Source organism: Malaclemys terrapin, chromosome 21, assembly GCF_027887155.1.
Source record: "Malaclemys terrapin pileata isolate rMalTer1 chromosome 21, rMalTer1.hap1, whole genome shotgun sequence".
NCBI classification, from domain to species: Eukaryota; Metazoa; Chordata; order Testudines; family Emydidae; genus Malaclemys; species Malaclemys terrapin.
Window position 1 is genome coordinate 14,287,871 of NC_071525.1, and position 25,043 is coordinate 14,312,913.

General features: G+C 50.3%; 1 protein-coding gene across 1 annotated transcript in view; it reads left to right on the forward strand.

Moving 5' to 3' along the window:
• Nucleotides 1–25,043, forward strand: part of LOC128826933 (uncharacterized) — a 377,153-nt gene that overhangs the window by 284,637 nt on the left and 67,473 nt on the right. The window contains exons 42-54 of the mRNA XM_054010510.1: nucleotides 54–627; nucleotides 881–1,074; nucleotides 2,478–2,619; nucleotides 4,271–4,605; nucleotides 8,769–9,342; nucleotides 9,796–10,373; nucleotides 13,973–14,543; nucleotides 16,422–17,017; nucleotides 18,895–19,468; nucleotides 19,721–19,914; nucleotides 20,375–20,516; nucleotides 21,174–21,514; nucleotides 23,184–23,757. Of these exons, the coding sequence (XP_053866485.1) occupies nucleotides 54–627; nucleotides 881–1,074; nucleotides 2,478–2,619; nucleotides 4,271–4,605; nucleotides 8,769–9,342; nucleotides 9,796–10,373; nucleotides 13,973–14,543; nucleotides 16,422–17,017; nucleotides 18,895–19,468; nucleotides 19,721–19,914; nucleotides 20,375–20,516; nucleotides 21,174–21,514; nucleotides 23,184–23,757 (5,389 nt within the window). The remainder of the gene's footprint in view (nucleotides 1–53; nucleotides 628–880; nucleotides 1,075–2,477; nucleotides 2,620–4,270; nucleotides 4,606–8,768; nucleotides 9,343–9,795; nucleotides 10,374–13,972; nucleotides 14,544–16,421; nucleotides 17,018–18,894; nucleotides 19,469–19,720; nucleotides 19,915–20,374; nucleotides 20,517–21,173; nucleotides 21,515–23,183; nucleotides 23,758–25,043) is intronic.

Consider the following 25,043-nt stretch of genomic DNA (forward strand, 5'->3'; position numbering starts at 1 on the left):
GTCATTCTGATTTATGCTCCCCATGCTCACAGGGAATGTTCTCTCTCCTCCAGGTGAACGGAGTATCCCACAACCTCCCAGTGATCGTGGCTGATGGGAGAGTTAGAGTGTATCAACATGGCACAAACATTCTGGTGCAAACAAACTTCGGCCTCACTGTGAGCTACGACCTGGTTTACCAGGCCAGGGTCACCATCCCAGAGAGCTACGAGGGCCAGACGTGCGGCCTGTGCGGGAACTACAACGGACAGGAAGATGAGGGGTTCCCGCTCCCTGATGGCAGGACAGCCCCTGATGCAGCAGCATTTGGCTCTGCTTGGGAAATCCAGATCCCAGGAGCGTCCTGTACAGACAGATGTGCTGGAAACAGCTGTCCAGTTTGCGAAGAGAAGACGAAGGAGGTCTTCAAAGGGTGCAACTACTGTGGGCTGCTCACAGATCCTGATGGCCCCTTGGCGGCCTGCCATGGCACGGTCAGCCCCATCGTGTATCAGAGCAACTGCCTGTATGATCTGTGCCTGGGCAACGGGGATGCACAGATTCTGTGCCAGAGCATTCATAGCTACGTGACGGCCTGCCAAGAGGCTGGGGTCCCCATCCTGCCCTGGAGGAACACCTCCTTCTGCTGTAAGTGCGCTGATAGTGTAGGAGCTATGGGATGCCCTGGTTAAGGGAGGGGGTCAGTGTTACTGGGCATCTTGTTCCAGGCCTCTGGGCTTCTTCTAGAACTCTTCTGGGTGGGAACCAACAATCCCATGTTTCCATCTAAAGGCACCCTGTTCCTCTCCTCCCTGTCCTGCTTTCCTCTCATTCATGTCTGTCCCTCTAGGCCGTGGTGTGAGACCTTTAAAGCCATCATTTATTTCTCTCTCTATTTAAGCTATGAACTGCCCAGCGAACAGCCACTATGAGGTCTGCGCCGACCTCTGCACCTCCACCTGCAGTGGAGACATCATGGACTGCCCAGAGACCTGTGCTGAAGGCTGCCAGTGTGACGATGACTTCTTCTTCGATGGCCAGGGCTGTGTGACTCCAGAAAGCTGTGGGTGCTTCGAGCGTGGGAGATACTACAAGGTGCCGCCCCCTGCTGGAGCTTCTGGGTCTCATTTAATTTTTACTCTGTCCCTACACTGGTCAAGAATATAAGGTTTGCTATACTGGATCAGAGCACTGGTCCATCAGGACTGGTTTCCCTCTCTGCTAGTATCTGATGCTCAAAGTGCCAAAAAAGGCCAGAAGATTTTATGCCCTATGCCTGTTGTGGGGAAACTGAGGCACAGATAGGAGAAGTGACTTGCTCAAGGCCACTTTGTGAGTGAGTAGCAGATGGGAGGTTAAAACCTAAGTATCGTTCCTGGCCTTAAGCCCAGTCCTCACCCCATTACACAGCCTTTCTCCTTAAAGGCAAGAGGAAATAGACAAATTAGAGGATTGGGCCAAAAAAAACCTGATGAGGTTCAACAAGGACTAGTGCAGAGTCCTGCACTTAGGACAGAAGAATCCCATGCACTGCTACAGACTAGGGGCCGAATGGCTAGGTAGCAGTTCTGCAGAAAAGGACCTACGGGTCACAGTGGACGAGAAGCTGGATATGAGTCAACAGTGTGCTCTTGTTGCCAAGAAGGCTAACGGCATTTTGGGCTGTATAAGTAGGGGCATTGCCAGCAGATCGAGGAATGTGATCGTTCCCCTTTATTCGACATTGGTGAGGCCTCATCTAGAATACTGTGTCCAGTTTTGGGCCCCACACTACAAGAAGGATGTGGAAAAATTGGAAAGAGCCCAGCGGAGGGCAACAAAAATGATTAGGGGTCTGGAGCACATGACTTATGAGGAGAGGCTGAGGGAACTGGGATTGTTTAGTCTCCAGAAGAGAAGAATGAGGCGGGATTTGATAGCAGCCTTCAACTACCTGAAGGGGGGTTCCAAAGAGGATGGAGCTCGGCTGTTCTCAGTGGTGGCAGATGACAGAACAAGGAGCAATGATCTCAAGTTGCAGTGGGGGAGGTCCAGGTTGGATATTAGGAAATACTGTTTCACTAGGAGGGTGGTGAAGCACTAGAATGCGTTACCTAGGGAGGTGGTGGAATCTCCTTCCTTGGAGGTTTTTAAGGCCCGGCTTGACAAAGCCCTGGCTGGGATGATTTAGTTGGGAATTGGTCCTGCTTTGAGCAGGGGGTTGGACTAGATGACCTCTTGAGGTCCCTTCCAACCCTGATATTCTATGATTCTATGAATATTATGACACAATGGACATTTTTATAGATACATAGATTCTAAGGCCTGAAGGGTCCATTGTGATAATCTAGTCTGCCCTCCTGTATAACCCAAGCCAGAGACCTGCCCCAATGTGATTTCGAGAGCACATCTGTTAGAAAAACACATCCAGACCTCTGGATTTAGCGCTGTCAAAAATTATTTTAAATAATAATTTCCAGTTATATTCTGTTATTTCCTTTTTCCAAACGTTCCATCAGCCCAATGAGACGGTCCTGACGAACGAGTGCCAGCAAAGCTGCACCTGTGTTCCTGCTCGAGGGGTGACTTGTAAAGCCCACGACTGCTCCCAAGAAGAAATCTGCCAGATTAGAGATGGCATAATGGCCTGCATCAGCAAAGGTACAGGACAGTCATTGTTTGAAACATGCCCTGAAGGGTTATTGTACAGGCAGCGAGTAAGCAACTGTGGTTATGTCTCCTGACCCTTCTCACTCGCTCCCCCTCTTCATTTAGCCTGGAACTCTGACCCCTAATAGTACAACATTTTGACTGGAAAGATGGGAAGACTTATTGGGTCTCTCCAGCAGAGTCGGGTGGGCAACTGTCAGGGAGCTGAGCACACTCCATGATTCTCTCCCTGGGCGCAGCCTGGGGGCTGCTATAAACAGAACACCCTGGCTACATACAGTCCCATAGGGACCATCAGTCTGCTGTGCAGTGTCAGAGCCCATCACCTCCCAGCCACTCTCCTTGCCTGCTCCACGCTAGAGGTCTGCTTGGGCCTAATATTTGAGGATCCCAAGCCCGATAAGGTCAGGTCATTTTCTGATGCAGCCTGACTCTCCCATGAAACCGAATAAGCGCCACGGCCACCTCCCGCCCATGGGGTTGGCACGGCGGTGGCTATGTTCCCTGTTCCTGCCATCTGCCATCCCTGGCTGCAGTGTGTGCGCTCTGGGGCAGCTCCCTCACTCCACCGTATGCATAAGGCAGCCAGATGGCAGTGCTAGTAGGAGCTGGGCATGCAGCCACCTCCGCTCTGACCCCACAGGTAGGGTGGCCAACTCTCTCATTTGTGAAAACTGGACACTGAGTGCCGGAACCTCCCCTGCTCCACCTCTTCCCCCAAGGCCCTGCCCCTTGCTCCACCTCTTTCCTTCAAGGCCCTGTCCCCCGCTCCTCTTTCCCCACCCACTTTCGCTCACTGTTCTCTCCACCACTCTCCCCCTGACAGCTGAGCAGGGCTCTAGGGATGGAGGGGTGAGTGGGGCAGGGCGTTGGAGAGAGAGCAGGACTCCGGGGGTGAGGGGATGACTGGGGCAGGGTGGGTGAGGGAGAATCATGCTCGGGGCAGGATGGGGAGCTGCTGGTACCTTTCTCCCCCGGACCTGTTGCTTAGTGCTTCTCCAAGCACCAGCAGCAGCTTCTGCTGGGTGACAGAGGCTAGTTACTGCAGGTAACTGGACTTTTAGTGTCCGGTCAGCAGTGATGACCGGACACAGCCAGGTTCCCTTTTTGACCAGACTTTCCTGTCGAAAACCAGGCACCTAGCAACCCTACCTACAGGCAGAAGGAGAACAGCTGACTTGACCCAAGCCCAAGAGGGTTCCGTTGATTTCTTATTCCACCTGCCCCAGACATGACCCTTGTAGTCAGCTCCCATGAGGTTTGGGTTGCATTGCAAGGCTCTGCTCCATACTACCTGTCACATGGCCCTCTGTGTTCACCACCTATACTAGAGGCTGTGGGGAGGGTGACATAGGAGCTGGCTCTGCTGGCTCAAAGACTGCTATGGTCTCATCCATGCAGAGAGATTTCCCAGGCAGAGGACTTGTGGGAGGTTTGGGAAGTGTACAAGGGAAATGTGTATGGGGATGGATAGATAGATAGATCATTTGGTCCATTTCACAAACAGGCTATATTAAGAAGAAGGATTCCAATGACATTAAATTTCATCCCAATTTTCACACCACCCTCAGCCCGCTCTCTGCTCTCATATATAACTGATTAGTCTGGTGTCTCTTGTCTTTCTATTGTCTTTCCCCACTAGTTATTCCATCCTGCAGTGTTGTCCACTGCAGAGAAGGAACTATTTGCAAGATGATAAATGGGCAGCCAGAGTGTGTGCCAGTCTCTCAGGCCACGTGCTGGGCTGGGGGTTACTTGCATTACCACACCTTTGATGGACGGGCGTATGATTTCCACGGCACCTGCAACTACACGGTGGCCAAGACCTGCAGGGATGACTCCGTCCTGCCCTCCTTCCATGTCACGGCCAAGATCGAGAACAGGGGGAACACACAGGTCTTCTACATTGGGTCGGTAACTGTCCAGGTGGATGGAGTCACCATCACAGCAGCCAGGGCTGAGGTCGGCTTTGTGGGGGTAAGTGCTGGGTGTGGTCAGTACTTAGGATACCTTAAAAACATTTACCCAAGGTGTTGCAAGGAGTAGAATTGTTTAAGTAGTAGAGGGTGCTTTCCTCCTGAATTGGTGCTGTCCCTGAAGCCACGGCACTGTACTAGGGGGTGCTGTACTACGTTCAAATGTACAGGTATCCCAGTAGGGCACACTCTCCCCTTGAAGTCGGTGCTGATCCCAATTCTCATCATGGCAATACCAGGTGCTGTGTGCCATAGAATGGCGCAGGTGGCCAGCAGGGGGCGCTGACCCAATTTCAAAGCTCTGTGCTTGGCGCTAATGTCAGCAACTGGGACGTGGGTGGTCAGACCTACTGGCTGGAGCAGTGGCAGTCAGGGCTAGTAGCCAGATCTGGAGTCAGGAACCAGGAGTCAGAGACAAGGGTCAAAACAACCCCCCCCGGGAATCGCGTCACTCGCCAATGACGCTAACTGACACAGCCCCTTCCCCCTCACTGGAGCTGCTCCCTAACGGGTCTATCCAACGCGTCCCTCCCTGGAGCTGCTCCCTAACGTCTCTATCCAATGCGGGCCCCTCTCCCGCAGGAGCCACTCTCCAGTGGCTTTAACTGATGTGGCCCTATCCCCGGAGCTGCTCCCTAATGAATATAACAAACGCAGCCCTCAACCCTGCAGGCGCCGCTCCCTAACAGCTCTAACGGACACTCTAGGGTTGCCAGACGTCTGGTTTTCAATCTGAATACCTAGTCGAAAAGGGACCCTGGCAGCTCTGGTCAGCACAGCTGACCGGACTGCTAAAAGTCCGGTTGGCCACAGAGGGGCAGGCAGGCACCGTGCCCAGCTCAGCGCAGCTCCCGGGAAGCAGCCGCCATGTTCCTCCAGCTCCTACACAGAGGGGCAGCAAGGGGGGGTCCGTGCACTGCCCTCCCCTGCAGGTGCCGCCCCGAGCACCAGCTCTCCAGCTGCCATTGGCTGGGAACTGTGGCCAATGGAAGCTGCGAGGGCAGGGCCTGCAGGTGGGTACAGTGCACGGAGCCCCCTGGCCTGCAGGCGGGGGCACCACACAGAACCCTGTGACATGCCGCCACTTCCTGGGCGTGACATGGCCTTCCTCCATCCCTGGGAAATGCTGGAGTTGCCTGAGGTCAGCGCCGTCCGGAGCCCACACACCACAACCCCTCCTGCATCCCAACCCCTGCCCCAGCCTGGAGCCCCCTCCCACACCCTGAACCCTTCATCCCTGGTCCCACCCCAGAATCCGCACTGCCAGATGGAGCCCTCACCCTCTCCTGCACCCTGAATCTCCCACACTCCGAACACCTGCGCCCCAGCCCTCCTGCACCCCAAATCCCTCATCTCTGGTGTTATATTCTATTCTATTCCGTGGGGGAGCATACTGTAACCCCCATATTCCTCATTTTCATATGATCGTGATCTTACATATAAAGCATGCCTAGTAAGGTATCAGGGGAAACGTCATAATCTGCTGAAAGTCATTTCTCTATCCATAGATGTGTATCATTAATGCATATGAAGTTATGAGAATTGTGTTGTATGGTGGTCACTGAAACATGCTGTAAGTTGGGGAATCAGCCAGATATTAGCTCCACAGAGGCAACAGCAAGGAAAATAATCAATGCCTGGGCAGGGTGTTAAACAGCCCATCAACAGCCATTGTCCAGCAAGGGAGCTACAATGCAATGACTCACCTGTATGAGGCCATACAAGGGAAATTGCTCAGCCTTGCTTGGAGAGACTCAGCAATGCTCCCCAGACATGCCTGGACTTGTGCTCCCCAAACACATGGACTGAGGGTATAAAACAGACAGAGTGGACACACACTGGGTCCTTTTCCTGCCCCCACTTTCCCTGCAAGCACCTAAGACACTGAGAAGAATACAAGACTCCAACAGAGGCCCAGATTTAAGGAACAAACCTGTATATTAAGGACTGCAATATCCAGTGGGGTGAGAAAAACTGCTTAATCTAGATGCTGCCCAGTCTAATAGGGTTGAGAGTTTAGACTGCGTGTTTATATTTTATTTTATTTTGGTAACCACTCTGACTTTTTGCCTATCACTTAATATCACTTAAAATCTACCTTTGTAGTTAATAAATTTATTCTACCTGAAGCAGTGTGTTTGGTTTGAAGCGTGTCAGAGACTCCCCTTGGGATAACAAGCCTGGTACATATTAATTTCTTTGTTAAATTGATGAGCTCATATAAGCTTGCAGCGTCCAGTGGGGATAACTGGACACTGCAAGACAGAGGTTCCTAGGGTTGTGTCTGGGACCGGAGATATTGTCCAGTGTCATTCGGTTGAACAATCTAAGGAGCAGTTTACATAGAATCATAGAATATCAGGGTTGGAAGGGACCTTAGGAGGTCATCTAGTCCAACCCCCTGCTCAAAGCAGGACCTAATCCCAACCAGAGGCTGTGCATGAACAGCCCAGGAGTGGGGGTTCTCACAGCAGAGCAGGGTAAGGTTGGTCCCAGAGTCAAGGATTCGAGTGACCTAGCAGATCATCAGTCCGGATAACACCAGGGGAACGTCACACCCAGACCCACCCCAGAGCCCGCATCCCCAGCCATAGCCTTCACTCCCCCCTGCACCCGAACCCCCCTGCCCCAGCCCGATGAAAATCAGTCAGTGAGCAAGGATGGAAGAGAGTAAGCGACAGAGGGAGGGAGGATGGAGTGAACGGAGGCGGGGCCTCTGAGGGGGTGGGGCCTCAGAGCAGGGAGCAAAGCAAGGGTGTTCAGTTTTCTGCAATTAGAAAGTTGGCAACCTGAGATGTGGCCCCCTCCCCTGCAGGAGCTGCTCCCTAATGGCTCTAGGTGACAGCTCCCTCCCTGTAGCCACTTCCAAATGGCTCTAACTGATGTGGCCCCCTCGCCCTCAAAATTCCAACCTTTGAACTGTTTACAGTGTCGTGGTCGCCATGCTGGTCCCAGGGTGTTAGAGAGACAAGGTGGGAGAGGAAATGTCTCTTATTGGACCAACTTCTGTTGGTGAAAGAGGCAAGTCTTCCAGCTACCCAGAACTCTTCTTCAGGTTTATGCTAAAGAATTAGATTGACCCAGATGTGTCGCTCAGGGGCACATAGGCACCAAATTTTGGTTCCCAGGGGGTGCTCCAAACACTCTATATCCCTTCCCCCAAACCCCTACCCCCTCTGCAACCCTTTCCACCCCCGCTCCTCCCCCTCCCTCCCCAGCGCCTGCTGCACACCGCAGAACAGCTGATCTCGGTAGGCAGGAGACACTGGGAAGGAGGGGGAGGAGCTGATACACAGGGCTGCCAGTGGGTGCTCAGCACCCACTATTTGTTTTTCATGTGTGCTCCAGCCCCAGAGCACCCACGGAGTTGGTACCTATTCAGGAGCGTGAAAAATCCACACTCTGAGCAATGTAGTTAAGCCATCGGAGGGGCTTGTCCACACTTACAGAGCTGCACCAGTGCAGCTGCACAGCTGTAGCGCCTAGTGAAGATGCTACCTAGGCCGACAGGACAGGTTCTCTTGTTGAAGAAGGTACTCCACCCAGTCTACACTACAGTCCTAGGTCAATGCAAAGCAGTTGACCTCGACCTAACTATGTAAGTGTCTACAGTAAATAATTATCAACATAGCGCTACCTGCACCGGGGGATAGGTCAGTATAACTGCATTGCTCACGGGTGTGGATTTTCCACAGCTGCAGCTTTCCAAATGTAGACGAGCTACGAGTGTCATAGCTAAATACAAGGTGGAACAGATTGTTTAGCATAAGTGGTTAAACCCACTGACATCATAGGACAAAAAGGGTGGGTTATTGAGTTACAGATTGCTGTAATAATCTGTAACGCCAGTGTCTTTATTAAAACCATGATTTTGACTGTGCAGGAAAGTTAAGAATTTAGGATCCCAGTCTCGACTTTTGAAAGTGTGGTTCCATTACTAAACAACTTTCAAAACACTGAAATCCTCCAAAAAGAATTACATTTCTCCACCCAGCTCTATTTAATATGATGTTTTAAAGTAATTCTGGTTTAGATTTGGGTCCAGATTCACTGAGAGATCTGGGTCCAGGTTGCACCCCTTGCTAATCTCAGTAGGGGCCACTTTGCAAATGACAGACTGTTGCACTCAATTGTGACCTTTGCCCTTTCTTTCTCACCGTGAAGGTGAATAACACCAGGGCCCACTTACCCATCTCCCTGAACAACGGGGCCCTTCGGCTCTATCAGAGCGGCACCTCCCTCGTCCTCCGCACCGACTTCAACCTCAGCATGTCCTATGACTGGAACAACCACCTGAGGATCACCGTCCCCAGGGTCTTCTCCGACAGCCTGTGTGGCCTGTGCGGCAACTATAACGGGGACCTCTCCGATGACTTCCGGACCCTAGATGGGGACCTGGCTCCCAGTGTCACCGCCCTGGGGAAAAGCTGGGCAGTGGAAGATGAGGATCAGTTTTGCTGGCACGACTGCATTGGAGGCTGCAAGCCCTGTGCCCCCAGCATAGCCGGAAAGTACAAGGAGGAGGCCTCATGCGGCCTGATAACCAAGGTCTCAGATGGGCCCTTCAGCCAGTGCCACACCAAGGTGGATCCTACAGTCTACTTGGACAACTGCGTGTACGATCTGTGCCACAACAACGGCTACAGGAAGGCCCTGTGTGAGGCCCTGAAGGCCTATGCGGACGCCTGCCAGCTGGAAGGAGTCAGGATTGGGGAATGGAGGCAGCTGGCCAGATGCCGTGAGTACAGATTTGTATGCCAAGGTCTATGGTCTGCTGGTTAGACCGGGGAGCCTCGGACTCAGCACTCTTGAGTTCTAACCCTGGATCGAGTGGTTTGGGATTGAGCAGTGATTGGGAAATCAGGACTCCTGGGTTCTATTGTACCCACAGTGTTTGTCTGTCCGTGGTATTGCTAAGGTGCCTGTCACTTTGAGTATCTAACGCCCACTGACTCATGGATGGTTGGGGTAAAATGATGCCAGTTTTTAAGTTACTCTTCCTACCATGGACCTGATCCTGTAAGGTGCTAATCACCTCCTGCAGTGTGCTGAGCACCCTCACCTCCTGCTCAGGTCACTGGGATTCGAGGATCTCAGAGCCCCACAAGATACATCCCCCTCTGCCTATTTTAAATACTGCTTTTGCTTGGAGAGAACTTGCTGCTAAATCTGTTGGCCCTTCACTCCCCAGCCATGGAGTGCCCCCTGGAGAACAGCCAGTACCAGCTCTGTGGAACAGCCTGCCCAGCCACGTGTGTGGACCAGTCAGCCCCCAGCAGCTGCCAAGACCCCTGCGTGGAAAGCTGCCAGTGCAAGGATGGTTTTGTGCTGAGCCAGGGCAAATGCATACCCATGCAAGACTGTGGGTGCCTATTCGAGGGGCACCCCTATGCCCCCAATGAAAGTTATTGGGTCGATGAGGCATGTAGGACACGGTGCATATGCAATGCAACCACTAGGCAAGTCGAATGCGTGGCCGCCACGTGCAAACAGTCGGAGAGGTGCGGGCTAGTGAATGGCGTATGGGGCTGTTACCCCTCCAGCTATGCCACCTGCTCTGTGACAAGGAATCTGCACTACACCACCTTTGATGGACAGAGATATGACTTCCAAGGCACCTGCCGCTACCAGTTCACGGCTCTGTGCAAGAAGGCGGAGGGACTGGTGGACTTTGAAGTCTACTTCCAGCAGAACAATACCGTTCCTGTACAGATCAAGGTGTATCAGACCAATCTCAGGGTCAGCAATCAATTCCCTGGGAAAGTCCTGGTGAGTTTCTCAAATTGTCTCTAGTCTCCCTAAAACTTTTGGGGAAAGTCACCTGAGTGATCCAGAAAACTTGCAGACAGTACATGGAAGGATTTTGAAATATAGGATCAATTGTAACCACATTCTTCTATAAACAGGGAACCAATGGAGATATTAAAGGATTGGGGTGATGTGGTTACATGTCGCATGTGTGAGAAGGTGTCTGAATCATAGAATCGTAGGGCTGGAAAGAATCTTGAGAGGTCATCTAGTCAAGTCCCCTGCACTCATGGCAGGATTAAGTGTTATGTAGACCATCTCTGACAGGTGTTTGTCTAACTTGCTCTTAAAAATCTCCAATGATGGATATTCCACAACCTCCCAAAGCAATTTACTCAAGTGATTAACAACCCTGAGAGTTAGGAAGTTTCTCTTAACGTCCAACCTAAACCTCCCTTGCTACAATTTAAGCCCATTGCTTTTTCTCCTATCCTCAGAGGTTAAGGAGAACAGTTTTTCAGCTTCCTGCTTGTAACAACCTTTTATGTATTTGAACAACAAGGAGTCCGGTGGCACCTTAAAGACTAACAGATTTATTTAGGCATAAGCTTTCGTGGGTAAAAAAACCTCACTTCTTCAGATTCATGGAGTGAAAGTTACAGATGCAGGCATTATATGACACATGAAGAGAAGGGAGAACCTCACAAGAGGAAAACTAGTGTTGACACAGCAATTGCATCAGGGTGGATGTAGTCCACTCCCAATAATAGATGAGTAGGTGTCAATTCCAGGAGAGGCAAAGCTGCTTTTGTAATGAGCCAGCCACTCCCAGTCCCTATTCAAGCCCAAATTAATGGTGTTAAATTTGCAAATGAATTTTAGTTCTGCTGTTTCTCTTTGAAGTCTGTTTCTGAAGTTTTTTTGTTTAAGAATAGTTACTTTTAAATCTGTCCAGGGAGATTGAAGTGTTCAATTGAGTCCTCATCAGCGCAGAGTAGAGCAGAAGAATTACTTCTTGTGCCTTGCTTAAAACACTCTTGCTAATACATCCCAGAATGTTTGCTTTTTCTGCATCAGTGTTACACTGTTCAATCATAGTTAGCTTGTGATCCATAATGATCCCCAAATCCCTTTCTGCAGTACTCCTTCCTAGGCAGTCATTTCCCATTTGTATGTGTGCAACTGATTGTTGTTTCCTAAGTGGAGTACTTTGCATTTGTTACTCCTGGGGAAATATCTGTCTGGCAAAATTTTTATTTTCCCACATAAAAAACATTGTGCCTAAGAAGTTCTGCAGTTCTGACTTTTGCTCACCGGAGGCCGCTGTGGCACAAAAATAAATGTACTTTATGTGGGAAAATACTAAATTCTATGCCCAGTGATGCAGAATTCCCCCATGAGGAGCACCTTGCCGGTGGAGCAAGTTTAGGACAGAGTGGGGCACATAGGGCTGCTGGGGGGTCACAGACTGGGGTTCAGAATGACGTGTGGGGGGACAGACTGGAGCATGGGCTCAGGGGCTAGTTGGGTGACAGTATTGAGCCTGGGGATGGGGGAGGAGGGCTGCAGAGACCCATGGGGATGAGGGGTGTGGGGACGGGGCAGACGTGCCTGATTGAATGGCAGAGGCTTGGGGTCATCCAGGGCCTTCATGGGGGAAGGCTTCCCAACACCCTAACAATCCCACCCCCCACAAAGAAAAACCTCCCACCCACACTCAACACTCTCCGGTCACTCCTAGGCTCCTTCTCTCTCCATGAGGTCCTCCGTTACCCCTGACTCCCCAAGCCTTTGCCCTGCTTCTGACAGGTGCAGGAAATACAGTTCTGTATTGTCATTTAAATGAATTACACAAAGTTCTGTATGAATATGCCTAGTGAGGAATCAATTTGTCAAAACTAACTTTACCAGAATTTTTTTTTTTTTGGTCTGTATTGTTACAGACATACTTACTGACAGATATTTTGAAATAAATTACCAAAATAATTGAAACTGGCATGATTATATTGTTATTTTGACAAAGAAGATATGCAGAATTTTGCAGACATTTCAAACGTGTGCAAAATTTTTAATTTTGGGGAAGCAGAATTTATAATTTTGGGGCACAAAATTCCCCTAGGAGTAATTTGTCCTTATTGAATTTCATCCTATTTACTTCAAACCATTTCTCCAGTTTGTCCAGATCATTTTGAATTTTAATCCTATCCTCCAAAGCACTTTCAAACTCTCCCAGCTTGGTATTGTCCACAAACTTTATAAGTGTCCTCTCTATGCCATTATCTAAATCAGTGATGAAGATATTGAATAGAACCAGACCCCAAATGGATCCTTGCAGGATCCCCCTTGATATGCCCTTCCAGTTTGACTGTGATCCACTGATAACTATTCTCTGGGAACGGTTTTCCAACCAGTTATGCACCCACCTTGTAGTAGCTCCATCTAGGTTGTCTTTCCCTAGTTTGTTTATGAGAAGGTCATGCAAGACAGTATCAAAAGCCTTACTAAATTCAAGATATACCACATCTACCTCTTCCCTCCCATCCACAAGTGTCCACACTGTCAGAGTGTGCTCTCATCCCCAATGGGGCACCTCCTTGTGGCCACAACTTGGAATTAGCTCTGCCTTTCTGAAGCCCCGTCCTGTGAGTGCTCACTCTATGACACTCTCTTTCTCTACCTCAAGTTGATGGCTCCCTCCTTGTGGCTTGCCCCTCTGGTTAGGTCACTGTAATTTTTCCTTTCTGGGTGGTTTGTGTACCAACTGTCCCAGGCAGTCTTCCAATTCACTGCCCCTCAATGGTGCCAAATCCCCAGTGGCTGGTAGGGGAACCTGGGCTCACCCTCATCTTTGGGTTCCAGCCCAGGGACCCTAAAACCAGCAGCTAAGGTCTATCCTGTCCCATGCCTTGTTTCTGTTTCATAGAATCATATAATATCAGGGTAGGAAGGGACCTAAAGAGGTCATCTAGTCCACCCCCCTGCTCAAAGCAGGACCAATTGCCAACTAAATCATCCCAGACAGAACTTTTCCTTTTCCTTGGATTGCTACCTATGTTGTCTCTATCAGTCTCCTTTTTCACCCTTGTCTGGGTACACCCTTCCCTACTGGCCAAGCCTTCCCTCGCCCTAGCCTCAGAGAGTGACTGCAGACCTCCTCCCTGGAGCCCCCTTCTGTCCTCAGCTACCTTGCTTTATACCAGCCCCACCTGTTCCTGTTCAGCTTCACCCTTTAATTAGTTCTCATTGCTCCCTGGCTCCTCCTCCAGGTGCATCTTAGATGGTTAATTGGCCCGTCTAGCCACCTTAACCCTTTCAGGGGCAGGTGTGGGGTGAGCACTCCCTCACAGTGTCAATAGCATCCAGCAGAGGTGGGAACCTGGGGAGCTGGGGCTCAAGTAGAACAGAGAGGAGGGAACTGCAATAGCTAATGCCAGGGGAAATTCAAGTCTGGGTAGAGCTGGGATTCAGACAAGCTGTAGGGAATGAAGCAGGCCGGACTGGATGATTATTTGAACAGAGGTGGCTGATTATTGTAATCATGGGCCAGAGCTCTGTGCTGGGGTGAGAGGTTCCAACAGAGGCGTGTGATGTTTCATATCCCATGTGTCTTGCTTTAACAGGTGAACAGTTTCCTGATGAATCTTCCCTCCAACCTCGTTGATAAGAAAATCTCTGTGTATAGAAAGGGCTGGGCCACAGTGATCCAGGCAGACTTTGGCCTCACCGTTACCTATGCCGGGTGGTCAGGACGCACCACGGTCACTCTGCCAGTGACCTACGCGGGAGCCGTGTGTGGTCTGTGTGGCAACTTCAACAGTGACAGGGAGGATGACATGCTGATGAGGGATGACACACTAGCACCAAGCCCTGTCAGCTTTGGCCAGAGCTGGAAGGTGGGCGACCTCCCAGGATGCTCTGCAGTAATGATACCACCATGCGCAAGTGTAGAGGCTATTGAAAAACAACAACGAGGTAGCAGAGGGCAGTGTGGGTTCATCCTCCACAAGAGTGGCCCCTTCAGAGGATGTCACAGCAAAGTGGACCCTCATGGATACTTCGTAGACTGTGTGTATGGCTATTGTGCCCTCAGTGGGCGGGAGAGTAACGTCTGCCAGGCCATTGCTGGCTATGCTGACGCATGTCAGGAAGCTGGAGCTATGGTGCATCCCTGGAGGACTACGACATTCTGCTGTGAGTCCCCCATGTTCACCGCTGCCTGCCCCATGGAGATCACTATTCCAAGTTGGCTGGTAGATGTTGGTTTAAATGATGAGCTCATCAAGTGATGTAGAACATTTCTTAATTAACAAAGAAACCCAAAGTATGGGTACAGTACAGGCAGTGGCTGTAGAAACTGCCCTCTCACGGTGCCCTATCAATGTGCTGCATCCCAGGCCAGAGGAGCACTGTCTAGAGATAAAATCATAAAAGATTAGGGTTGGAAAAGACCTCAGGAGGTCATCTAGTCCAACCCCCTTCTCAAAGCCGGACCAACCCCAACTAAATTATCCCAGCCAGGGCTTTGTCAAGCTGGGCCTTAAAAACCTCTAAGGATGGAGATTCCACCACCTTCCTAGGTAACCCATTCTAGAGCTTTACCACCCTCCTAGTGAACTAGTGTTTCTAATATCCAAACTAGATCTCCCCCACTGCAACTTGAGACCATAGCTTCTTGTTCTGTCATTTGCCACCACTGAGAACAGCCGAGCTCCATCCTCTTTGGAACCCCACCTCAGATAGTTAAAGGCTGCTATCAAATCCCACCTCTCTTCTCTTCTGCAGACTAAACAAGCCCAGTTCCCTCAGCCTCTCCTCATAAGTCATGTGCCGCAGCTCCCTAATCATTTTCATTCCACTGGACTCTCTCCAATTTGTCCACATCTTTTCTGTTTTGGGGAAACCAAATCTGAATGCAATACTCCGATGTGGCTTCACCAGTGCCAAACAGAGGGGAATAATCGCTTCCCTCGATCTGCTGGCAATACTCCTAATAATGCAGCCCAATATGCTGTTAGCCTTCTTGGCAATGAGGGCACACTGCTGACTCAGATCCAGCTTCTCATCCACTGTAATTCCCAGCTCTTTTTCTGCAGAACTGCTGCCTAGCCAGTCGGTCCCCAGCCTGTAGCGGTGCATGGGATTCTTCCGTCCTAAGTGCAGGACTCTGCACTTGTCCTCGTTGAATCTCATCAGATTTCTTTTGGCCCAATCCTCTCTAATTTGTCTAGGTCCCTGTGTATCCTATCCCTACTCTCCAGTGTATCTACCCCTCCTCCCAGTTTAGTGTCCTCTGCGAACTTGCTGAAGGTGCAATCTATCCCATCATCCAGATCATTAATAAAGATGTTGAACAAAACTGGCATCAGGACCGACCCCTGGGGCACTCTGCTTGATACCGGCTGCCTGCTAGACATTGAGGCATTGATCACTACCTGGCCAGCCCGTAAATCTAGCCAGCTTTCTATCCACCTTATAATCCATTCATCCAATCCATACTTTTTTTAACTTCCTGGCAAGAATTCTGTGGGAGATGGTATCAAAAGCTTTGCTAAAGATGTAGTGGTGCCCTTCATAGCCCATCTTGTCCTTGGCTTATCTGCTGACACTGGAATATAATTAGCGCTGGGACATGGTGATGACTCACTAATTGAGATGTCTGTCCACTAGGAACTGGTCTGGGAACCCACCAACTTATCTCCCATAAGTCATCATCTGGGAATGAGTTTTAGGCACTAATGACCTGGACTCAAAGTAAAAAGCTAGTGGTGAAAAGATCTTCAGAACTATTCCAGGTCCATGAGCCCTCCACTCCCTACACCTTGACCTTGGTCCAAATTGGAAGCCTAGCTTTAGGAAAGAGATTTACTGTATCCCATTGCCTCTTTGTTTGTTTTTTTGGAGCAACCAGATAACCAGACCTGGAACTGGATTACACATGGTGCCTTTTATTAATTAACCAAACCAAGGAAATAGAAAAGTAGGAGCTTGAATGAAATCGCATGTTCTTTGTTGGTTCATTGCACACCTTGCTAATGCACTATGAGAGTTAACTTTTTGTTCTAATTACAGCTCCATCCTGTCCCCCGAACAGTCACTATGAATTCTGCAGCAGCAGCTGCGATCTGACATGCAGCAACCTCTATGCCCCGGTGCAATGCACGACCCAGTGTAAGGAAGGCTGCATGTGTGATGAGGGCTTTGTTCTCAGTGGTGACCACTGCGTCCCCATTTCCCAGTGCGGATGCCTCCACAGGGGACTTTACTACCAGGCTGAGGAGACCTTCCACCCAAGCGGTTCATGCAAGGAGCAGTGCATGTGTCAGGCTGGTGGGGAGGTTGTGTGTAGGGAATTCTCCTGCGGCACTGGTGAGGAATGCGGGGTGGTGGACGGCATCCAGAAATGCCACCTGTTTCGATCTGCGACCTGTTCTGCCTCTGGCCATCCCCACTACCTCTCTTTCGATGGGGTCCCCTTTGACTTCCAAGGCACCTGCACTTACGTCCTGGCCAACACCTGCATTGATGCCAGTGACCTTACACCATTCACTATCAGCATAGAGAAAGAAGATTGGGGCAGCGGGAACGTCTCCATGGCCAAGCTGGTGTCCATCCATGTGTATGGGATCACACTCGCCCTGCTGCGGAGCAAACAGGGACAAATCATGGTAAGTCCTTCTCCAGATCCTCATGTAGATTGTTCTGAGTGTCCTTTTGTGGCCAGAGGTTTCTGCATGTGGCCTGCCTCAGCTTCCCCTCTTGGACTCTTCAACAACTCACAACAGGTTTTTACAAATCCAATAGCAACACAATAGCAACAGCCGTCCTAAGGGTCTCATTCAAATAGGAATTTTCACAACAGACATTCATCACCTTATCTGGTCATTCCCAGGCATTGCCTGACTGCCGTCTCACTCCCCTACTTTCAGGTTTCTCTGCGGGAGCCTATTCACTGCCAGCAGCCTCTCTATTCCCCTCTTTCTCCCTGAGAACTCTCTCTGCTGGACCAGGAGCCTGGCTTCTTCCTGCTTCTCTTACAGGGGACATATATGATTCCTGCTCAGATATGCCTACTTAGTAATAAGGATTGGCCGCGAGCCACTGAGGGGCAGGCCACCCTGCTACAAGGTTCATATACCAGGCTCATCCACATGGTATTTGAGCCCCTCCCAGAAATACATTAAGCAATGTTACTTACATCTTCCACATGTTTGTTCTCTCCTCATCTCCCCAGGAAAGATGTATGTGCAGTGGGGTGTTTTATTGTGGATTTTTTTTATAATGATAAATGTATACGTGTGTTGCCATATATATGTTGGAGAAAGGTGGTCTAAGAACGCACCTTGCACTTGGAAAGGAGGGTGGCTAGGTTTGTGAGGGTCCTTACTTCCTGAGACGGTTCATTCTCCAGACTTGGACCAACTCCTAATAAAGCTTAGTCTCCGGGAGACAAAGTTTATCCTTATTGATGTGATTTCCATTGTGCCAATGGAAAGAAGTTGTCCACCACAGTCTTCAACCTGGAGGTTTAATTCCTCTTTTAGATAGCCTGGGCACAGCCACTGAGCGCCTTGGGATAAAGACTGAGGACTTGAACTGGATTCCTTGTTATATGGGAAACCAGGATAGGGAGTGGAGGACAGGTTTGATGTGTACAGCAGCCAGTGTTGCTGAGGAGGCATGCTGCAGAGTTGTCTAGCACTTTAATATTCCTAAGTGCTGAATGATTCATGCCCAGGTATACCACCTTGCTATGTAGTCCAGCAGGGAGGCGACAAAGCCGTGAATGGTTGAAGCCCGGTCATCTTCTGTCAGAATGGGATGCTGTCTCCTACCCAGCTAGAGATGGTAGAAAGTGCTACTCATGGATGCTGCTATGTCAAAGCTTCTCTTGGGTGAGATGAGCATCCTCCAGCTCAGCTCCATCTTTGCCTCCCTTCTTGGTTATACCCCTATCTATGAGTATTAATTATTTGGTGAACCCCCTCCACATAGCTCACATTTTGCAAACATGGGGTAAAATTCCTCCCCATTATATCTCCATTGGCCTCTGTGTTGAAGAATCTGTCCCAGACCCTAGTGCCCTGCGAAGCCAGCAGTCTAATTTGGGGCAAATTGAACACATAGGAAATTGTTTGATATAGGAGAGGGAGGGAAGGAATGAAGGAAGGAGGCGTCACCAGGGAAGTGGGTTTTTAGGCGGGGGGGAGATGGAGAAGAAGTAGGAGACTGTTCTGAGTCCAGGAGTTGGCATGAGAAGGAGCAGACCAAACATGGGTTGAGGAGTTGGGGAAGGTAAAGAGAGAGGATGAGGAGGAAGGGAGGTGCCTGGCAGATGAGATCAGAAATGTAAGTCTGGGTGACAATGTCAAGAGCTTGGAAGGTGAGGACAAATCATTGCAAAGTGAAATCAGGAGTCATGAGTCATTCTGGATTTAACCCATGGTGTCAGTGAGAGCTGAATCTCAAAACTTGTCCATAGCCCCTACCCACACATGCAGTGTCCATCCTACCTGCTCACAGGGGAATGTGCTGTCTTTTCCAGGTGGACGGGGTATCCCACAATCTCCCCGTGATAATGGTCAATGGGCAGCTCCGAGCATATCAGCACGGCACTAATGTCCTGGTGCAAACTGACTTTGGCCTCACTGTGAGCTACGACCTGGTTTACCAGACCAGGGTCACCATCCCATGGAGCTACCATGGCCAGACGTGTGGCCTGTGCGGGAACTACAATGGACAGCAGGATGAGGAGTTCCTGCTCCCTGATGGCAGGACAGCCCCTGATGCAGCAGCATTTGGCTCTGCTTGGGAAGTCCAGATCCCAGGAGCATCCTGTACAGACAGATGTGCTGGAAACAGCTGTCCAGTTTGCGAAGAGAAGACGAAGGAGGTCTTCAAAGGGCGCAACTACTGTGGGCTGCTCACAGACCCTGACGGCCCCTTTGTGGCCTGCCACGGCATGGTCAGCCCCAGTGTGTATCAGAGCAACTGCCTGTATGATCTGTGCCTGGGCAACGGGGACGCACAGGTTCTGTGCCAGAGCATCCACAGCTACGTGACGGCCTGCCAAGAGTCCGGGGCCCCCATCCTGCCCTGGAGGAGCGCCTCCTTCTGTCGTAAGTGCGCTGATAGTGTAGGAGCTATGGGATGCCCTGAGGAAGGGAGGGGGTCATGTTACTGGGCATCTTGTTCCAGCCCTCTGGGCTTCTTCTGGAACTCTTCTGGGTGGGAACCAACAATCTCATGTTTCATTCTAAAGGCGCCCTGTTCCTCTCCTCCCTCTCCTGCTCTCCTCTCCTTCATGTCTGTGCCTCTAGGCCATGGTGTGAGATCTTTCCAGCCATCATTTATTTCTCTCTCTATTTAAGCTATGAGTTGCCCAGTGAACAGCCACTATGAGGTCTGCGCTGACCTCTGCACCTCCACCTGCAATGGAGACATCATGGACTGCCCAGAGACCTGTGCTGAAGGCTGCCAGTGTGACGATGGCTTCTTCTTCGATGGCCAGGGCTGTGTGATTCTGCAGAGGTGTGGGTGTTTCGAGCAGGGGAGATACTACAAGGTACAGCCTCAAGGAGTCTGGGTCTGATCTAAAGTTTTTTTTCATATATCTTAATCCCTACACTAGTCAGGAACAGGGTTTGCTATAGTGGATCAGAGCATTGGCCTATCCAGCCTGGCATCCCTGCTTTGTTAATATCCAATGCCCAAAGCATCAAGAAAAGCAAGATTTGATTCCCTTTGTCCGGTGTGGGGAAACTGAGGCATAGAGGGGGGCAGTTTTGCTCAACACCACCCAGTGAATGAGTAGCAGATGGGAGGTTAAAACCTAGGCATTGTTCTGTCCCTCAGCCCAATTCCTAGCTCATTAGAAAGCCTCTCTCTTCAATGTTAAGAGAAATAATATTATGACACAATAGTTTTTCCACATACCTCACCACACAGCTCTGAGTTTAGCACTGCCAGAAATAACCATTTCCAGTTACATTGCATTATTTCCTGCTTCCCAAACATCCCATCAGTCCAGTGAGATGGTCCTGATGAACGAGTGCCAGCAAAGCTGCACCTGCGTTCCTGCCCGAGGGGTGACCTGCAAAGCCCACAACTGCACCAGTGGAGCAACCTGCCAGATCAGAGATGGCGTCATGGACTGCGTCGGCCAAGGTAAAGGAGAGTCACTGATTGAAACATGCCCTGAGGGGTTATTGCATAAGCAGTGAGTAAAGTCATTTCAATTATGTCTCCTCACCCTTCTCATTCTCTCTCCTCCTTTATTTAGCCTGGAACGCTGACCCGTAATATTAGAGAATTTCGACTTGAAAGATGGAAACACTTGTTGGGTCAGAGTCTCTGCTGCGTCCATCTTCTGATGTGCACAGCAGAGCCAAGTGGGCAGCTGTCAGGAAGCTGATCACACTCATAGATCTTCTTCCTGGCTGTAGCCTAGGGGCTGCTCTAAATTGGAGCCTACTGGCTGTGGGGGCCATTAGTCAGTTGGGCACTGTCAGAGCCCAGCACATCCCAGCCACTCTCCTTTGCCTGCTCCATGCTGCCCACAACATGCCCATAGGTGGTGTTCCACCTCTGCCGGGCATTGCGGGGAAGGAGACATAAGAGCTGGTTTTGCTGTGATTATACACATGCAGAGATTTCCTCAGCATGGGCTCATGGGAGGTTTGTGAATGATGCAAAGGAAGTGTGTATGGGGAGAGAGGAAGAGAGACAGAGGAGTGCATGGTGATAGATAGATATAACGATATATGTGGGGGGAGAGATGATTAGTCTGCTGTTTCTTGTCTTTCTATTGTCTTTCCCCATTAGTTATTCCAAAGCCATCCTGCAGTGTGGTCCGCTGCAGGGAAGGAACTATTTGTAAGATGATAAATGAGCAGCCAAAGTGTGTGCCAGTCTCTTGGGGCACGTGCTGGGCTGGGGGATACTTTCATTACCACACCTTCGATGGACGGGCATACGATTTCCATGGCAACTGCACCTACACCGTAGCCAAGACCTGCAGGGATGCCTCCGGTCTGCCCTCCTTCCATGTCATGGCCAAGAGCGAGAACAGTGGGAACACACAGGTCTTCTACAGTGGGTCGGTGACTGTCCAGGTGGATGGAGTCACTGTCACAGCAGTCAGGGCTGAAGCCGGCTTTGTGTGGGTGAGTGCTGGGCGCGCACGTCCACCCTGCTCCTATGTCCACCCTGTAGGCTTTGCTAAATAGAGGGCAGGAAACTGCAGCCCCCACCACAGATGGGGCATGTTGTGGGTAGGACAGAGCAGGCAAAGGAGAGTGGCTGGGAGGTGATGGGCCCTGACAGTGCCCAGCTGGCTAATGGCCCCTATGGGACCACAGCCAGTCAGTTCCATTTAAAGCAGCCCCCAGGCTACGCCCAACGTAGACAAGGCCCGGTGTGGTCAGTAGTTAGGTTACCTTTGCAATGAAGTAATCCAAAGCTTTTCAGTGGGGAATCTTGTTGAAGTAGTAGGGTGTGCTCTGCTGCTGTATCAGTGCTGTTCCTTAAGTCCCAACACTGTGCTAGTGGATGGGTAGCCTTCCTAATAGGGGCACCCTGTGCTCAGAGTCAGTGCTAACAGCAGGTGCTGTGGTGAGCTGCAGGGGGCAGGGTGGGCCACCTAAAAGGGAACATTGTCCTGGCCAGTCAGTGCTGACCCCAATGCCTATCTAGCAGGTGCTGTGTGGCAGGGAGTGATGTGGGAGGTCAGTTGGGGGCACTGTCCCTCACAGTCACAGCATGGCGCTACAGAGTGCTGTACTGAAGAGTGCGGGGTGCATGACTCTGTGTGGGGAGCTGTCGGCTCTGTCTCAAGCACATGGGATCTGCATGCCAGATAAAGTGTAGACCTGAGCATTTGGTCATTGCCTATCCCCAGCGCATCATGCAAGAGCAGGGCCAGTATTCCAGCTATTGTGGGCAAATCCCAGCTCCGCTGAGTCCATCCTGCCACAAATTCCCCAGCAGTTTCTAATGTAACAGGGATCCCTCTGAGACCCCACCTGAGGAGAATCCCCACTGCTGGATCCGGGAGGACATTGCCTGAACTCTAAGTTATGGGGAAATTGAGGCACAGCTAGGCAGTTCAGGGCTTTACCCTACAGAGCCTGCTCCAACCTGAGGTACCTCAGGCGCCCTGGAACATTGTAGACAGCTCCTTGAGACCTCTTGCCCCTCAAGTGCTCCTCCTAAGGGCTCTCACCCACACAGCATTGTCCCCACAAGAGCAGCTCCCTAATGGTTCTAACCAATGCAGCCCCCATCCCCTAGAGTAGCTCCCACTCATTCTTCTCCTCAGTCCTTTTGTCTACAACAGGCTACACCATAATCATGGATATAATGTAGGACCTGGTTGGAAAAATCCTATGAATAGCAATGGGGCCAAATCACAATTTCCAGTGAATCTGGACACAAACTTGAAACAAATTTGGATTAAAACATCACATTAGATAGAGCTGGCCTGAGAAAGCTAATTCCACTGGCAGAAAGATTTCAATATTTTGAAAATTAGCTTCATTCCAATATGGAACGAAACTCATAAATTACTACATTTTCTATGAAGACGAATGCAGGTCAGGTCAGTCCACCTGGGAAGCTGCTGAGGAGCTGGTGGCTGGAAAAAACAGACAGGTTTTGAAATCGGCCTTGTTTCCATCAGAACTCCTTGGAAAAGGAACAATCTTCTCAAAACGCTTTTGATTTTGATGAATAGGCAAATACTAGTGAAAAACTATATCAGAGGAGAGCTCAGTATGTACATGACAGACCTGTGCTCTCGATTCTGATCTTTGCCCTTTCTTTCTCACTGCGAAGGTGAATAACATCAGGGCCCACTTACCCATCTCCCTGAACAACGGGGCCCTTCGGCTCTATCAGAGCGGCACCTCCCTCGTTCTCCGTACCGACTTCAACCTTACAGTGACCTATGACTGGAACAACCACCTGAGGGTCACCGTCCCTAATGACTTCTCTGAGAGCCTGTGCGGCCTGTGCGGCAACTATAATGGGGACTCCTCTGATGACTTCCGGACCCCGGACGGGGATCTGGCTTCCAGTGTCGCTGCTCTGGGGAAAAGCTGGGCAGTGGAAGATGAGGATCAGTTTTGCTGGCACGATTGCATTGGAGGTTGCAGGCCCTGTGCCCCCAGCATTGCCAGAAAGTACAAGGAGGAGGCCTTGTGCAGCCTCATAACCAAGGTTTCAGATGGGCCCTTCAGCCAGTGCCACACCAAGGTGGATCCTACAGTCTACTTGGACAACTGCGTGTACGATCTGTGCCACAATGACGGCTACCAGAAGGCCCTGTGTGAGGCCCTGAAGGCCTACGCAGACGCCTGCCAGCTGGAGGGGGTCAGGATTGGGGAATGGAGGCAGCTGGCCAGATGCTGTGAGTACAGATTTGTATGCCAAGGTCTACGGTCTGCTGGTTAGACCGGGGAACCTGGGGCTCAGCACTCTTGAGTTCTAGCCCTGGATCGAGTGGTTTGGGATTGAGCAGTGATTGGGAAATCAGCACTCCTGGGTTCTATTGTACCCACAGTGTTTGTCTGTCTGTGGAACTGCTAAGGTGCCTGTCACTTTGAGTATCTAACGTCCACTGATAATACATGGGAGCTGGGGTAAGATGACAGTTTTTAAGTCACTCATAGAATCATAGATTCTAAGCCAGTGGTTCTCAACCTATTTGCTATTGTGCAGCTCTCTAGGTGTTATATGGGCTGCATCCACACAATATATATATTATCTATACAGGTCTGTCTCATCTTACGCTGGGGTTATGTTCCACGGTCAGCACGTAAAGCGAAAACCACGTATAGTCAAAATTACATTGAGTGTAATGGTGGGCGGAATCGCCCGCACTACAGGAACAGTATTTAAATTGTTATTTTTCTCTTTTTTTTTGTTTTTGTTTTTTTTTTCTTTGTTTTTGTTTTTGCTGAATGCGTAAAGCTGAATTTGTGCATGTTAAATGCGCGTAAGATGCGACAGACCTTTATGGCCCGGAGGATGTCACATAGGATGACAAGACAGCAAATGTGAAAAATCGGGATGGGGGTGGGGGGTAATAGGAGCCTATATAAGAAAAAGACCCAAAAATCGGGACTGTCCCTATAAAATCGGGACATCTGGTCACCCTAATGTCACATGGGCTAGAGCAACCTGTGGACTTCGGGTTGAGAACCACTACTCTAAGGTCCGAAGGGACCATGATGTTAATCTAGTCTGACCTCCTGCACATTTCAGCCCACAGAACCTCTCCCATCCACTCCTGTAACCGACCCCTAACCTCTGGCTGAGTTACTGCCATCCTCAAATCTTGATTTAAAGCCTTAAAGTTACAGAATCTGCCATTTACACTAGTTTAAACCAGCAAGTGACCTCTGGCTCAAGTTGCAGCAGAAGGCAAATAATCCCTAGGGTCTCTGCCAATCTGACCTGGGGGGAAAATTCCTTCCTGACCTCAAATATGGCAATCAACTGGACCCTGATCATGTGGGTGAGACCCTCCAGCCAGACACCTGAGAAAGAATTCTCTGTTGTAACTCAGAACCCTCCCCATCTAGTGTCCCATCACTGGCTGTTGGAGACATTGCTGCTACCAGCTACATGCCTTTGTGGGCAGTCTCATCATACCATCCCCTCCATAAACTTATCAAGCTCAGTCTGGAAGCC